The 15,367-nt window shown below is 47.4% G+C and overlaps 2 protein-coding genes across 4 annotated transcripts; one reads left to right on the top strand and one right to left on the bottom strand.

The window, feature by feature from the left end:
* The first annotated feature begins 386 nt into the window (after positions 1-386).
* LOC121309681 (palmitoyltransferase ZDHHC12-B-like) lies at positions 387-4,182 on the top strand. Its single transcript, XM_041242758.1, has 5 exons — positions 387-1,229; positions 1,319-1,455; positions 1,737-1,829; positions 2,004-2,170; positions 2,688-4,182. The coding sequence occupies exons 1-5, from the start codon at positions 1,133-1,135 to the stop codon at positions 3,001-3,003; spliced, it is 810 nt and encodes a 269-aa protein (XP_041098692.1). The 5' UTR covers positions 387-1,132; the 3' UTR covers positions 3,004-4,182.
* A 270-nt stretch (positions 4,183-4,452) lies between these two features.
* Positions 4,453-15,280, bottom strand: pkn3 (protein kinase N3). Of its 3 annotated transcripts, none has more exons than XM_041242751.1 (22): positions 13,895-14,130; positions 12,701-12,983; positions 12,379-12,533; positions 11,000-11,141; positions 10,673-10,824; positions 10,082-10,286; positions 9,684-9,902; positions 9,201-9,310; positions 8,889-9,032; positions 8,717-8,792; positions 8,349-8,532; positions 8,168-8,267; positions 7,835-7,917; positions 7,661-7,727; positions 7,307-7,398; positions 7,026-7,202; positions 6,810-6,872; positions 6,656-6,732; positions 6,352-6,494; positions 5,949-6,056; positions 5,648-5,728; positions 4,453-5,351 (listed from the first exon to the last, which is right to left on the bottom strand). In XM_041242751.1, exons 1-22 carry the CDS (start codon positions 13,913-13,915, stop codon positions 5,142-5,144), a joined length of 2,892 nt encoding a protein of 963 aa, XP_041098685.1. In that variant the 5' UTR covers positions 13,916-14,130; the 3' UTR covers positions 4,453-5,141. The 3 variants fall into 3 exon arrangements, with proteins under 3 accessions (XP_041098685.1, XP_041098686.1, XP_041098687.1); XM_041242752.1 differs by having other exon boundaries at positions 9,726-9,902; positions 13,895-14,128; XM_041242753.1 differs by lacking the exon at positions 4,453-5,351 and having other exon boundaries at positions 5,727-5,806; positions 5,935-6,056; positions 13,895-15,280.
* Between the last annotated feature and the right edge of the window lie 87 nt (positions 15,281-15,367).

Here is a 15,367-nt window from a genome sequence, read left to right as displayed (position 1 = left end):
TTAATCCGACTGACGCTGCCTGCAGCTTTAATATATAGATATAGATATATTGTAAAGTAGTGTGTACACCCCCGATGCATCACATCTTCCAGTTGGTAAAATTCTGCTAAAGGCTGCAGTCCATTCTTTTTTTTTTCATGTATAAAGGGAACATTATTCTGGAGCTGGAGCACCTCGAGTCCAGACTGTATAACTGTTGTCCACAGAGACGCCTCGGTGTGTTCTTCGTTTACACTCCGAGTCTCCAGTGCTAGCGCTGCTGTAGATGTGTATTCCTCAATAAAAACGCAATACGAGTTCATGTTTTGCAATTGATGATTGTTTTGTTACGCTCAGAAAATGGCATCGGCAATTAGAAAGCATGTACTTCTCGCTTAAAGTATTTCTTAGGATTGTGGTAGGCTGTGATCTACCTAGTAAATAATGCAGAACAGAGCAGAAAACACACACACACACACACACGCCTTGTACGCCACTTTGTTGTTTTTATTCTTGACGGCTTCCGTAGATCGAGCAAAGGACCAATTCAAATGCAGCTAGGGGTTGCTTCCGCGTTGTGATGGTTAAGAGGAACACAAACAAACTAATAACTTTAAATGAAAAACACGGCAACGCGCTAGCAATGCAATGCAATGCAATCTAAAGAGGGTCGGGTTATTATTAGAAGCGCCGAACGGCAGGGGAGTTCTACAGGCTGGGTTTAATATTTTTGACGTTGACACATTTCTTTTAATTAATAAGTTGAGGAATACAGGAAACGCCAGCACAAATAACAGTTTGCATTGCTGTAGCCTCTAGGACGGTCACCCATGACAGGGAATCGTTTCGCATTAGACAGTATCGCTGTGCTATCGAGGTCATTCCGAGCCGAACACGTCGGGAGAAATGCGATTCTTGTGTGATCAAGGACCGGTTATTTATTTACAACAACTCGGGCAACGCCGTCAGCTTTAGCAGAGAACACTAGACCATTTCAGGGTGTGTTAGGCATGGGCAATAAAGTATTTTAAAACCCATTCCATCTTCAGGTTAGCGTAAACTGACAAGATTATTATTATTATTATTATTATTATTATATTAATCCAAGTCTTGGCTGTTATGTAAAACTGTCCTACGTTACTGTAATGCTAGAATGTTCAAACACGTGTTCGGTTCTGGGTTCCTTGTTAGAACCGCTCACACCGTCCTAACTTGGGCCGTCACGCTGGTGCTTTTCCTGCACGACACAGGTGAGTTAATGTATTGCTGTCACGGTCATGTGTAATTTTTGGAGCAGCTGTCCCTTCTTCCTGAAGTGCAGCTGTGTCCCTCTTTGCAGACCTGCGGAAACAGGAGTCCCGCGGGGAGCTGCTGCAGCCGGTGCTGTTTGTCCTGCTGGTGCTGGTCTCTGTGCTGCTGTATTTCGCAGTCTCCCTGATGGACCCCGGATTCGTCTTCTCAGACAGCGACGCCAAGGTCAGGCAGTGTAGCCCTTCCAGGAGCTGTGATCTATGACCGGGGTCTCCAGTCCTGCACCTGGAGAGCTACAGGGTCACATTAACAGGTGTTCCAAAGCTTTAGCTATTGATGATGTGAAAACACCTAGAAAACCTGAAGGGTGGGGGATGTCCAGGACCAGGGTTGGAGACCCCTGATCTATGATTTTGTATGTAAATGCAGAAAGGTTTGCCTCGTCGATGCATTATGCCTGCGCTGCCTGCTCGCTGTCAATATAACTAGGGGTTTTGCTTCATCAGTTCACCCTGGGAGTGAGCGAGGAGGAGCAAGAGATGATCCTGCAGACTCCGAAGGCAATGAGACAGAGACGCTGCGGGTACTGCCTGCTGCAGGTAAGAGAACCTCCTGAGGGGAAGCTGCACAACAGTACGTCAGTAACTGCGTATTGAAAACTGTTTCTACTGTTTAGTTTTCCAGTCTTGTTTGGGGGGGGGGGGGGGGGGGGGGGGGGGTACGTTTATGGGGTCTTCAATCTGTTTTTTCTCCCCCCCCCCCCCCCCGAGCAGCAGCCGATGCGCGCCAAGCACTGCCTGACCTGCAAGCACTGTGTCCGGCGATACGACCATCACTGCCCCTGGATAGAGAACTGCGTGGGGGAGAGAAACCATCGCTGGTTCATCATCTACCTGGGGGTCCAGCTCATCACACTGATCTGGGGATTCCACCTGGCCTGGTGAGAGCGTGTGTGTGTGAAATCGCACTCCATGTGACTCTTCTCTCTGTGAAATCACTTGATTAGCATACTGGTATTGTTTAAGGATGGTGCTCATGTCAGGGGTGTATCGATACACTGATCTCCCGATATGGTATGTATCTCAATATGCAGTTTGAGATGCATTTGATTGCATCATGATTCATGGGATTGACCTGGTTGGCTACTGGTGTGGCATAATAAGATCAAATAGTCATTTAAGGATGGACCATTTAGTTGAACGACAAACTTGAAATAAGAGAGAGAGCACGTATCCCTGACAACTAGAAAACACACATCTTCTTCATTCAAGAACCGTTTGGTGATCTGCAGCGAGCTACGTTGTGCTTTCGGTCTTGTATCACGACAACGTGTCCTGTATTCATCGATGCACGACCTCTACATCTTACAGACCCCTTTCCTTTTTTTTTGTTTTTTTTCAAAACCAAAATGAATTGACTGTAGACTCTTTTCTTTCTTCTGAAACGAACCTGTGCAGGTCGGGGTTCTCTTACGCCCCTACCTGGAGTCTCTGGCTGCAGCAGAACGGCTTCCTGCTCGCTGCCTTCTGTCTGGTGGCTGTGTTCTCTGTGGTGGTGGTCCTGCTGCTCGGCTCCCACCTCTACCTGGTGTCCTGCAACACCACCACCTGGGAGTTCATGTCCCGCCACCGCATCTCCTACCTGAAGCACTGCGGAGCCGACGAGAACCCCTTCGACCAGGGCATCAGCCGCAACCTGTGGAGTTTCTTCTGCCTGTGCCGCACCGTCGCCTGGGAGAAGGTCTACTTCCGAGAGGGCAGCGACCCCGTGTAACCAGCTTCTTTTCAGACGAATCCTGGGAGGTGGCGATCCCTCCCGCACTGCTCCAGGCTCTTCAACTTTGGTTTGGGTGTCCCTTGACCCACCTTGTGTAATATTCTAGGACGTTATTACAGAAGCTTGTCTGGGAGGACTTTGAAGAAATGGCCACTGGGTGACATTGCTTGAGCTGTTAATTCAGCAGGCGAATGCATTCCTCCCAGTGGAGTGTTAGTTAAGGATACAGGCTTGCAGGGTCTCTGGCAGTTTCGTACTGTGGTGCCTGGTGTAGAACAGGAAATACAAATGTTTTAAAAGGAATTTTCTGCAGCCTTCCTTCGTGTTAACAGCTGGGGTGAGGTGCAAGTCCAGTTCCCTATTTCACTTCAGATCATAGCTGTGTTTATACTGTGTTGTGCACTTTCAACTACAGGGTAAGGAACACAAGAGATTTATCGAACAATAAGTAATTTCCTGCACAGGATTGCACACCATGCACTAATCAGACTGTTTTAATTGTTTCAGTTTTGGTTTGTTTTTTTTACAAAAATGATATTGCGGGCAGGGTTTGTGTAACAAGTGACTTTTTAATTATAAAAAGTAATCTCGTTTTAAAATGAACAAATTAAAGCTTTGCAAGAGATTCCTTTTAAATGTTGGACTCTTCAGCTTGCTGTAATGTTTGCAATTCTTTTCCTTTTTCTGCAAGCGTGAAACAGCACTTTCCAAATGGATAGATTATAATGTAGTTGATGCGTCTCAGAGAGGATAAATCAGAATATTTAAAAAACAAATGGTGTTATTGCTGCTCTTTTGCGTATGTAGCTTGCTAGTTTGTCAGGTGGTAAAAGTTTACAGCACAATAATTGTTTGGATTAACTTTGGAGGACAGATTCCTGCGAGTTATTGTGACCCTGCAAAGTGTTTTAATGTTCTGTACTGCAGACCAAGTCAGCTGCTGTTGTAGATGTCTGCTCCTAGCAGAGTGAGGCAAGATGTACTGGACTCTCAGCGTTCAGTAAACAGCAATACTCTAATGGAAAAACGGGCATCTGTTTTTGGGAAATAAAATTCTTTATGCAAAAATGAGTGCAATGTATAGGATAGCTATTTTCTTCATAGGTTTGTGAAAGTCTGTTAATTTGTAATTGTAAAAGCCATTGATGATAAAATCTGCTCTGGTCCTGATAATCACACAGGGTGGGTGTGGTAGTTCTGATGAACACACTTTGGTTTTGCTTCACCCAACACCCTCTCCCTGTCCCACACACACGCTTCACCCTTTAGTTAGAAAGAGTCTTCTTTTTTAATGTGCATTCAGTAAATGTAGATTCAGAAATGCAATAACTGGATTCCAAAACACAATTTCAACACCAACTTCAGTGTGAAAGATTACCCCCCCCTTATATATTTTTAGACATACTGTATATAATAAGACACAATAAAACAATCTTACCAAAAAAATGTTAGGTAGTGCTATGCTTCTTAGATGACCTCAGTAGTAAATCACATACATTCATAATAGATACACATTTAAACATACAAGAAACGAGTGTTTCAAGACATTTCCCACTGGATTCAAACTCGTATTTTGCTACAGTGGCTTTGGCAGTTCTCAGAACTTAAATGCTTCATTGTTTTAAAAGGTATGCAAGGCTGACGGCAGTTGCATCCCTAGAGGGAGCCTGCATTTTAATGCTGGCATCACATTAAGCATGTCAGAAAGCAGGGCTAATGCTACATCGGCCAGGACCATTCATCATTATTACCAATTTATTTTATAAACACGCATCTCAGATTTTAAAATGGCTCAATCCAGGCACTTCATTAAACAGTCTTCCTTTATGCAGAGTACAGGCTAAAGCAAACCTTCGATACAGAGTAAATACAAAGCCTAAGCTACCACTAAACAGTAACAATACAGAGCTGTCTTCATAAAACAGGGCAACACTTGGGTTCACAAGGGAGGGAGGGTTTCACGAGAGGCACGCAGTGTGTGCACCAGCGCTTCTTGCTTCAGCCAGGCCCCTCCATTTGTTTTTTATATTTCAGTTTGTTTTAAAGCGATCGAAAATGACGATCAGGCCATGGCTGAAACAACCCCCTGAACTGTACATCAACACTGCAGCTCCACCCCACGCCCTGCCACTGACTCACACCTCCCTGTGTGACGACACGAAGTCAAAGTCCTTGAACTGCCTCTGCTGCTCGGCAGTGAGCGGGCAAGGCAGGCGAGGGGGGGTCAGGACGGGGGGCAGGGCTGTGAACTCCTCGTCAAAGTTGCTGACGTCGGTGGGGTCCTTTATCGACGGGACAAAGGGAGGCTTCACTTTCTTAGCTAGGAGAGCCTCCCAGTCAGTCTCCTGAGGGAAAATAAAACAAGTAAATGTGAGAACACTAGAAATAAACGCAGCTACTGTATTTACAATGTGAAGACGCTTGAGAGGACGGCACAAGAGAGAACATATGTTACACTTATAGTTTATCATGGTACATACTGTGGACTGACATAGAAAGGTCAAATTCTGGACTTATACCCTAACCGAGTTTTATTCAGCGACAATGAAAACCTGTGTGGGTTCCAGCTTGCTCTGTGAGCTGATCCAAACGCAAACCGAAGAGCAGGACGAAACTTGGGAGCAAAAAGAAAAGATTTTACCCGAAAGAATTTCTGCATTTTCACTTCCTCTGCATCTTGTTCTCCTGCTCCGAGGCGCTTTTCCGGATTCTTCCGAAGCAGCTGGGGGGGGGGGGGTTCAATTATTTACTGAAGAGCTGCATTACATTTAAGTATCTACAATCTAAAGATGAATGTATTCTATAACAATGAGGTTGTAAATCTGTAAAAAAAAAACCTGAAATAAAGCATGGCTCATGTGTGCGCATTAATTCGACATTAGCAAGCTTCTTAACGCAGACATTCTAGGCAGGTACTGCACAAGGAAACAAAGCAGAGTTACCCTCTGTATGATGGAGATGGAGTCCGGGGACAGGAATCTCGGGTAACGGACTTCGTCATTCACAATGCTGTCAAACACCTCCTCCTCATCATCCCCTGGGAACGGAGACTGAGAAACGAGCATTTCATTTCATTCCTTCATCTGCACTGCGTGTAGACAAGGACGCTCCTCGCTGCCCTTCTCACAGCTTTCCCCCTGATGCTAAAATGGATCTGAGACTGAGCCGGTCACTTTGTGACAATACAGACTCTCAGATCCACTTGATTGTGGCCCCACACCCCCCAATACCCCTGCTTGTACAAGACTGAAGACACATCTACGCTGGACTAAAAGCTATCATTTGGTTGTGTTATTTTATACAGAGTACTGCAAGGCTGGGGCGTGCCCCTGTATAAACTCTCACCTCTCCCACCAGCATCTCGTAAATGAGGACCCCCATTCCCCACCAGTCCACGGCACGGGTGTAGGTGTTGTCTGTCAGCACTTCTGGAGCCAGGAACTCCGGGGTGCCACAGAACGTGCTCGTCCGGTCCCCATGGCCCATTCCTAGAGGGGCCGGAAAAACAGGAATCTCAAACGGGAATCTCAATCCTATTAGGTTTTTACACTTGGCTTATAATAACAAGCCCCTATAAAATATACACTACACTGTATAAGAAGATCTGTAGCTCTATTATTTACTTTATTCATTTATTAGATGAACCCACCTTCTTTACACAGCCCAAAATCTGCAATTTTCACAAAGCCATCCACATCCATCAGCAGGTTATCCAGTTTCAGATCTCTGGCAGACAAACAAGCAAATGTTTTGTATTCTGCTCCCAGATTCAGAGACCAAAATGTTTGCGTCCGACTACCTACCTGTAAACAATCTTGTTTGTGTGCAGGAACTGCAAACCCAACACCACACACGCAGCGTAGAACCTAGAAGAGAGCCAGCATGAGCAAGAGATCCACAAAAACAGGGCATTCAGTCAAACACTCTGCCCTTTAGAATGCCAGCTTCAGCCTTTTCCAGCCTTGCCCGAAAAGGACCCCATAGAGGCGCCTCCCGGGCATCCCTGGCGCGCTTCTTACCGTGCCTGTGTCTCGGAGAACACGTTGGCGTGGATGTGCATCATCAGGTCCCCCCCGGGCGAGTACTCCATGACGAAGCAGACGTGATCGGGGGTCTGGAAGGAGGCAAACAGGTTCACCAGGAAAGGGTGGCGAGAGGAGTTGGCAGTCTGCAAAATCCGCTTCTCGATCATCAAGCTGAGCCGCCACACAGACACCGCGAGGAGTTATTAAGGGATCAGGAATTTGCCGAAGAGACTGAAACTGATTTTTTTATTTTTTTTTGGTTTGTTTGTACCAACCTGTCTACTTCGTCTCTGGTCACGATGTCTCCTTTCTTCAAGGCTTTAATGGCATACAGCTTCCCTGTTTGTATGTACTCTGCGAGCAGCACCTGCAGCACAGCCAGGACAAATTCAGCAAGAAATGACACACTTATTTGCAAGAATACATTAAAAAAAGAGAGGTGGTCTTTTAACAGGAGTATTAGTATTACTCTCCCCCATTTAAAATGTTTGCAACCTGCGCCAAACTCTAGTCCCGTTCCACAAAAGGTGGACTGCTCCACTTTCTGTATGGAGCGCTCTCGCGAACTTGACTGGGAAAGCACCTGGGCGCAGGAGAGACAGCAACATCAACCCCAAAGATCTGCTCACCTTTCCGAAATGCCCTCTTCCGAGCACAGAGACACAGTGGAAATCTTCTATCTGCATACCTTCTTTCCTGAGCAGAAAATCACAACAGAAACACAGCGGTCATGTTTGAAAGCATGCAAATTACTAAACACACACAACGTATTTGAAATTGAAAATGTAACAGGTGACTTTTACTTCGGAGTGGGAGGGCGGGGTCGCAGTGCTCTGGTGCTGATGTCATTGCTGCTTTTCTCCAGTGTGTGGCTTCTCTTTGCACCCTGAAAAACAGTAAATACGGGTTCGAAAAACCTTTTCACGTCTCTGTTTTAGAGGGATGCTGGAGCAATATTAAACTGGATTAACACATCACTGTCTTTCTAGACAAAATAAAAAAGGTGTCTGGAATTCTGGGACTTGAAAGACAGCAGGGTGCACTGCTGATGTCATTTTACGAGTGTCTGATGTTTAACATGTGGCTAAAAGCTTCTGTGTGCTCCATTTCAATCGACTGTGCGCGCAGTACTGTACCGGGGAGAGGGAAGCTTCTGTGGGGGGCGGCTCAAGGTGAAGGCGTGGTGGTTTGGGGGGACGATCCTCGCTGAATGTCAGTTTGACCGCAGGGGCGTCCCTGGAGGACGAAGTGGAACCTGTTAATTAATTAATTAATTTTTTTAACCAGTGTGGCTGTGTGCCGCTGCGAGGTCCTTACCCAGGTACCGGAGTGGAGTGCTGGCTCTGGGCTGCCGGCAGTGATATGAGCTGCGGGGGGGAGGAGCCGTGCAGGGGCGGGCTCAGCGTTGTCATGGCGCTGCAGGGGGGCAGCACGCTCCTCATGAGCCGCCCCCAGGTAGCGATGTCGATGTTCATCTGAGCTGCACGGAGGAAGTCCTTCCCTGGGAGGGGGCAAAAGAAGGATGGAATACAATTCAAAACGAATCGCCATCGTGCGTTTGAGACACTTTGAAAATGGCATATCTGGTGCATCCATAAAGCGTTGCTAACTTAATACACAGAATCGCAATCCTCAAACAACCAGGGTAACTACTGAAAAACACAACAAATCAAGAAAACGCTTGCCTTTCTCTTTGGGGAAAATGCGTTTCTGCCTCTGCAGTCTCGGGTTCCGTGCGATGACAGGGTTGATAAACGTCACCTGAGTAAAAAGGAAACATTTGTTATCAACTCTGTATCTGCAAGGTGTTTTGAAAGCGGTCCTGCTGCTGTGGGCTGTGAAGAGTCTGCCGATTACCTCTGTGAACAGCATCCCCTGCGGCTCCAGGTAGAGGCACATGCCGTGCCGCTCATTATCCAGGAAATCCTCCAGCCGCAGGAAGCTGACGGCGCACAGCTCCCTCCAGTCCCGCCAGTACACCCCGATCTCCAGCTCCCGAGACTGTGAAGGGGAGACGGTTCAGTCACCACAACCTCCACCTGTACACCGCACATCAGGCAGAAAACTACCGACTAAAATTAAATACATTCTTTTTTTTTTCAGCTCAATTCCCTGTGCACCTGCAGGGGTTCGGAATAACGTTGCTATTGCAAAACGATCGTGGCCTACCCTATCCAGCTCAATGGAGAAGCTCTGGTCCCACGCCTGGTTACTGACTGACTTCCACTGCGTGCATCCCACTGTTTTGTTATCAAGTTTGAGCACAGCGCTGATCTCCACTGTATTAGGGAACAAAGAGAGTTAGCGTTCTCTCCCACCAAGCGAGAGAGTCAGGCGAAGCACACGTCGCTGAAACTGTTCATAAAACTGTGAAATGCATTGCACCGTCTCCATACGCACTGCATAAAACTGTGAAATGCATTGCACCGTCTCCATACGCACTGCATAAAACTGTGAAATGCATTGCACCGTCTCCATACGCACTGCATAAAACTGTGAAATGCATTGCACCGTCTCCATACGCACTGCATAAAACTGTGAAATGCATTGCACCGTCTCCATACGCACTGCATAAAACTGTGAAATGCATTGCACCGTCTCCATACGCACTGCATAAAACTGTGAAATGCATTGCACCGTCTCCATACGCACTGCATAAAACTGTGAAATGCATTGCACCGTCTCCATACGCACTGCTCAGCTCGTCCGTCTTGAGGTGACGGCCACTGCCGCTGCGCCCGATCCGAGCCTTCAGAGAAGACTTGGCATCACCGGGGCTGCCGGATGGCAAAGAAAGGCTGGTTACCCGGCAACGGCCTGGCACAGACTCCAACAGGTCCTGGCAACCCATAAGCCGGACCTCCAATCTGCCTTAAAAAAAAAAAAAGAAAAAATAAGCATTAACTTTCGGCTTAACTGTTAAAAGGCATGGAGGGCGGGTTTCATAGACCACGATTAACACCAGTTGTGGACTGGCTTACACTACACAGTGCAAGTGTTAAAGCAGGGTCTGAGCTCCCCCAGACCCCTCAGCTTTGTGTCAGCAGTACCTGTGAGAGAAGCAGGTTTGAGGAAGGAGGAGCAGGACTGGAGGCGGCTGCGTGGGACGCCTGGGGAGGGGGAGCTGCCCAGGGTGAGCTCTGTCTTGATGAGGTCCCGTTTGGAGTGGTCCTGGGGCAGCTCGCTCAGCCTGCGCTCCAGAGACAGCCGCAACAGATCCATCTTCTGAGAGGACTCCTGCAACCGAGCCTGGGCCTGGGAGAGCGAGGGAAACAGAAGGATAGAGCGCACAGAAATAGAACTGGTCTTCTAGACTGGCTGCAGAGCTTGGAACTCACACCAGCTCTGCTCTGCTAAGAAGCCTAGCTGAGGTATATCACTGAAATGATTAGCTGCTAGGAGTTTGAACAATTCAGACTGACCGCTCCTCTCATCACAGCACGAGTAAATCATGCCCGAGTGAGAAAGGTTCAGTGGCACAACTTGACAATGCAGCTATAAGAGAAGAAGCAATTGTTTTTTTTGGTTTTTTTAACATCAAAGTTATTAAATAAGATACCTCACCAAGGGTGCTTGTGGAAGCCAGGACTGGTTTCAAGCTGTGCTAGTTGTGTTTTAAACAGCGGTTCCCTAGCCCTCACCTCAGCCAGCGCCCGCCGGTCCTGCCCTCTCCTGCCCCCCAGCAGCTTCACCACATTCTTGGCTCCCTCTGCCACGGCCGCCTCGATCTGGAGGTGGTGCCGTAGCTCCTCCACCCGCAGCTCCAGTGCACTGCCCGCGGCTGCAGGCCGGGCTGCAAGAGAGAGGGGAGGTTATTGGATCTGAATTAAACAGAAAGGTATTTTAAATTAAGCACTAGTTTTGTGAACTGGGAGGGTGGGGGTGGGTGGGGGGGTGTTCAGGACTTGTTTTAAAGAAGCATGTACTGTAACAGTCGCTGGAGTGTACCGTATATAAAATGCACACACCGCCTCCATCCACGCCTGGCTCTGAGCTCTGCTTGGCGCCCCCGGCAGACTGGCCCAGCTTGATGATCTGCATGCGGATCAGCTCCATCTTCGTCCTGCTATCCTGAAGCATCTGCTGCGCCGTCGACAGCATCTTCCGCTCCTGAAGCCCAATGAAGCAAAAACGAAACCGGAAAGATCCTTAAACCACAACGGGTTTGACCCATCGGGCCCCGGCTTTTATAGAGGCTCTGGAGACTGTTACACCTGAGCTTTCAATCTCACTCCTGCAGGCTGGCGTTTTCTCCTAGGAGTGAATAACGCACGTGCTGTCTTGCTAACTGCAGAACAAGCACACCCGCGTTACACAATGCCGCTGTCAGCTTTCAATCACAAAGTAACAGCTGCGTGACGTGTTAGGGACACAAATCACTTGATAAAATCTATAAAATACTAAACATCAGGTAATATAAGCAACAGGCAGGCATCTATATTTATTTGCCAAGCAGAATGATCAATCTATTCTAATACCTTGCATCAGTTTCACTGCATAAGCATTTGAGACAGAGCCAACAAGCAAAAAAATTTGAAAAAAGCAGATTATTAACACCACAGAATAAGAAACAGCACTGCTAGCACCGTGTCAGTTTGGCTGCTGCTGTGACTAAGGCAATCCTGCTCCTTAAAATAATCCTGCGGTACGGCCGCCTCTTCAAAGCATCTGTGCTTGATGCAGGTACTCCTCGTGCAGCCTCTCTCACTCTGCTCTGCAATGCCATCACATCTTGCTGATGGGCCAGGATCTTCCTCCCCCGTCTCCTGTTTGCAGCCTGTGTTCTAGTAGCCTGGTGTGCCTCTCCACCGACAGTGCAGTACTGCTTCCCTGAGCACTGCTGCCCAGACTGCGCCACACACTGGGAATTGCAATGCTCTGCTGTCAAATGCACACATGCACACACACACACACACACACACACACACACACACACACACACACACACACACTGGGAGGCACAGACAAAGGTACAGAGAGTATCAAGGATTTGCAAATGGCTTTTTAGAACGCAACTCTAACAGTGGTGTAAAACAGATCTCTTTGCTGTTCAACAGCCCGTGTGTGTTTCTGTAGGATCTTCCATTGCTGTTTCTGCTTGGGATTACATGCTACGCTATTTCTGTTTCAACCAAAAAAAAAAAAAACACGTTCTGATTCTTGATCAGAGCGAAGAGTAAAAGATGACTCAAAAAAGGCTGCTACAGCCCATCTGTATTTCCGTGCGCATTAAACATGCTTTCGCGTTTACATCATTGCGAACACAATGAACCACGCGTGGCCGAAGAGCCCGCTCTGTGGGCCACCCTGGGTGAAGCGAAGCCCGCTGCAGGAATGGGTTCTCTACCTTGGAAGCGCCGTTGGAGTACATCTGAATCATGTTCTCGGCTCCCTGCTTGACCTTCATCTCGATTTTCAGCTGCTTCTTCAGGACGGAGATGCGGCTGTCCAGAGGGCTGGTGCTTTGCTCCCAGAGGCAGGGGTCAGGGGACACGGCGTCATCTAGCAGACAAAACAAGACATGAGAAACCATGACAAGTTCCTGGCTGGAAGTGAGACGCACTGCAGATCACAGCCGCCCTGGAATGACAGGTGCAATTAGATGCCACTTCTAAAGACTAAAACCGGGAGCCGCTTTGCGATTGGCTAGCCTCTCCTCCGGTACAGACCTGCTGGCCTGCTGTTCTCCTTCTCCCTGGCGAAGGCCCGGGCGTTCAGATCCTGCATCTCCCAGTGCAGCTGCTCCAGCTTGCGGTTGGAGGCCCTGAGCACCCCCTCCACGTGGGCCAGGTTCTTCTTGTCGCTCACCGCCTTGCGCATGTTTTCCGCCCCCTCCTTGATCTTCAGCTCCTTCTGGATCTGCCTCCGGATCTGCTCCTGCGCGTCCTCCAGTCGCTGCTGGAATGCCGGGTCCAGGATGTTGCCCTCCGACAGGCTCAGCAGGCAGCTGCTCTAAAGGGCAGGAAGACAAAAACACACACAGACACGTGAAGGGTTCAAAAAAAAAAAGGCATGGTAGATCATTACATCATTAACTATGCAGTTAATGACATCACAAGCACAGTCATGGATTTCAATAGAAACGAGTGAGGTTACTGTGGCATCAAAAGCCTACAAGTACCTCCACTGCTTGTTTTCAAACACACTTTCCCTTGAAGGGGCGTTGAACAAACCGAAACGTTGGGAAGTTTTGGAGCACAAATACGCCTCTGGATAAGGCTGCTGTATTTGGGCAGCTCAGACGTGTTCCAGTTCCAGCTTCTAGAGCCTGCGCACAACCCAGGGAAAATGTGATACAACACTTTCATTAAAACGGGTGACATGCTGTGCTAACACCTGCTGGGTTTCAAAACAGGATTTTGTGACAAACATTGGGAAACTCAGTTACTGCTCCTGCTGAATAGATTTTTAGTGTTAAAAAAAAAAAAAAAAGCAAACATTAGAGATTGCAAAGCGACACAATTCTATAAAGTAAATAATTTTTAAAAAGGGGGCATAGCATTAGCCACAAAATCACACAAGTTCTAGCGACAGCAGTATTAGTAGTTATAACAGTACTCGCAAAACAAGAATATCAATGTTTATGCTTTCAAATCCAGACAAGATTCAATTCATTTAATTTGATTACGATCAGGTGACAAATCGTGTGATACGACATGATCAAAGACAGAACAAATGGCCACCGTCAGTCCTCGGTCATTTTCACTGGAAACCGAGTGAGGCTGTCGAATTCACCGACTCGAAATCTAGATCTGTCTTCATATACATGAAATCAATGGCAGTTCATCTGCAAAGACAGTTACTGGGCAAAACTCGAGATCGTTTGAGACCGATCTTCTCACACAATTTTAGTTTATAATTACCTGCAGTGTATCCCTCGCCATTGTGTTCAGCTATACTCAAACTCAAACTACATTCCCTAACTGCTCTCTGTGTTAAACATATAGATACAGATATATAGTAAACTGCTTCTAATGTAGTTAATATTTCGTGTCACTGTTAAGCGGATTTCCAGCCCCCACCCTTTCTGAAACTCGGGAAAAAAGGCAGAACTTTTCCTGGAAGTTTGAATGTCTTGCGTCGCCACCCTTCCCGTAATTAGATTGGCTTGAGCTGCAATCAATCAGCACATTTCCCTGATGTGGGCGGGGACGGTTTCTGAGGCAGTCGGGTGAGATAAAAATAATAATAATATACTTTGTATTTTTATATATAAGTGCATACATCTAGATTTTGTGGGGAGCATAAACTTCTTAAAACTTATAAATGTTCTGAATAAAACAAAGATATATATACACTGCAATACCCTGGGGACCGCGAAGATGGCGCTATTTCCCAGTCACAATGCGAAAGCACTCATACACGGTTATAGTACAATTATTTTACATATTTTACATTTCTTTTTACTGAATCTAGTCATATATATTCAATGAAATATATATAATGTGTCCAAAACTACTTTTTTCAGCTGTTTTTAAAAATATTTCATGCACGATTGGGTTAAAGATATTCTGCACCCCGTATCTCGTTCTGCGTCGCTCACACTGCTCCCCTGGCAACGTTAACGCATCATTGGATTGACCTCCATTCTCTCAACTTTTAGCTATAAGCGCCAGTAGGCAATGTTATGCGCATCATCACGGACCAGGGGCTGAACCTTGCATTGCAGACCTGGGTGCGATGCAAGCGGGCTCTGAGGGGTTCAGATCCAGGCTATGCAGCTGCACGCATCCTCAGAGAGATTGCACTGGACCCTTCTGACTTCGTCGTTGACACTAGAATTGTAATATTTATCATTCTTTACTGGAATTATTAACGCGCGTTGTTTATTTTCTGAGTGTCACGATGCGCATAACGTGTTTAGGGTGAACCTGGCGGGAGGTGATGTGATTTGTTTTATGTGTTATTGTTTGCCGAAGCAGCCGTGACGAATCGCGTTTAAAATGTGTGCCATTTTGTAAAATGAATTTTAATTTCGGGGGCGGGGGGCGGGCTAAATCTTTTTTGAGGTAACTTGCGGGCTGTGTAATTTTAAAACCGTATGGTAAAGCGTAACGGTCTTCGAAATAAAACAACGACAACAACAACCCCGACGATTAAAACGCCTCTCCCGGCTGAAGGCGGCGTCGCTGCCGTGACATTCAAACCGGGGAGGAGAGAGCCAGTCCGAGCAAAGGGACGCGCGACCGCCTTCTCTTCGGGACGCCGGCCAATCCGAGCGCACGAAAACGCGGCGAGCGCGCCCGCGGGGACCCGAGGGCAAGAACGCGCTCCCTCCGCCCGCCTCCTCGGGGGCGGTTTGTCCAATCGGACGCCAGCCCGGGCGCGAGCAGGCG

The sequence above is a fragment of the Polyodon spathula genome, unplaced genomic scaffold (assembly GCF_017654505.1).
Source record: "Polyodon spathula isolate WHYD16114869_AA unplaced genomic scaffold, ASM1765450v1 scaffolds_1422, whole genome shotgun sequence".
Lineage (NCBI taxonomy): Eukaryota > Metazoa > Chordata > Actinopteri > Acipenseriformes > Polyodontidae > Polyodon > Polyodon spathula.
Note: the sequence above shows the minus strand (reverse complement) of the source record. Positions and strands in the feature narration are given on the sequence as shown.

Bases quoted from the DNA above. Each gene is read 5' to 3' on its own strand.
- LOC121309681 (XM_041242758.1), top strand. From the start codon at position 1,133: ATGTTCAAACACGTGTTCGGTTCTGGGTTCCTTGTTAGAACCGCTCAC. The intron at 1,230-1,318 runs GTGAGTTAATGT...CCCTCTTTGCAG, and splicing joins GCTTTTCCTGCACGACACAG to ACCTGCGGAAACAGGAGTCC. The intron at 1,830-2,003 runs GTAAGAGAACCT...CCCCCCGAGCAG, and splicing joins GCGGGTACTGCCTGCTGCAG to CAGCCGATGCGCGCCAAGCA.
- pkn3 (XM_041242751.1), bottom strand. From the start codon at position 13,915: ATGGCGAGGGATACACTGCAG. The intron at 9,311-9,683 runs GTGCGTATGGAG...TCCCTAATACAG, and splicing joins GCATTTCACAGTTTTATGCA to TGGAGATCAGCGCTGTGCTC. The intron at 7,918-8,167 runs GTACAGTACTGC...ACTGTTTTTCAG, and splicing joins CAGAAGCTTCCCTCTCCCCG to GGTGCAAAGAGAAGCCACAC.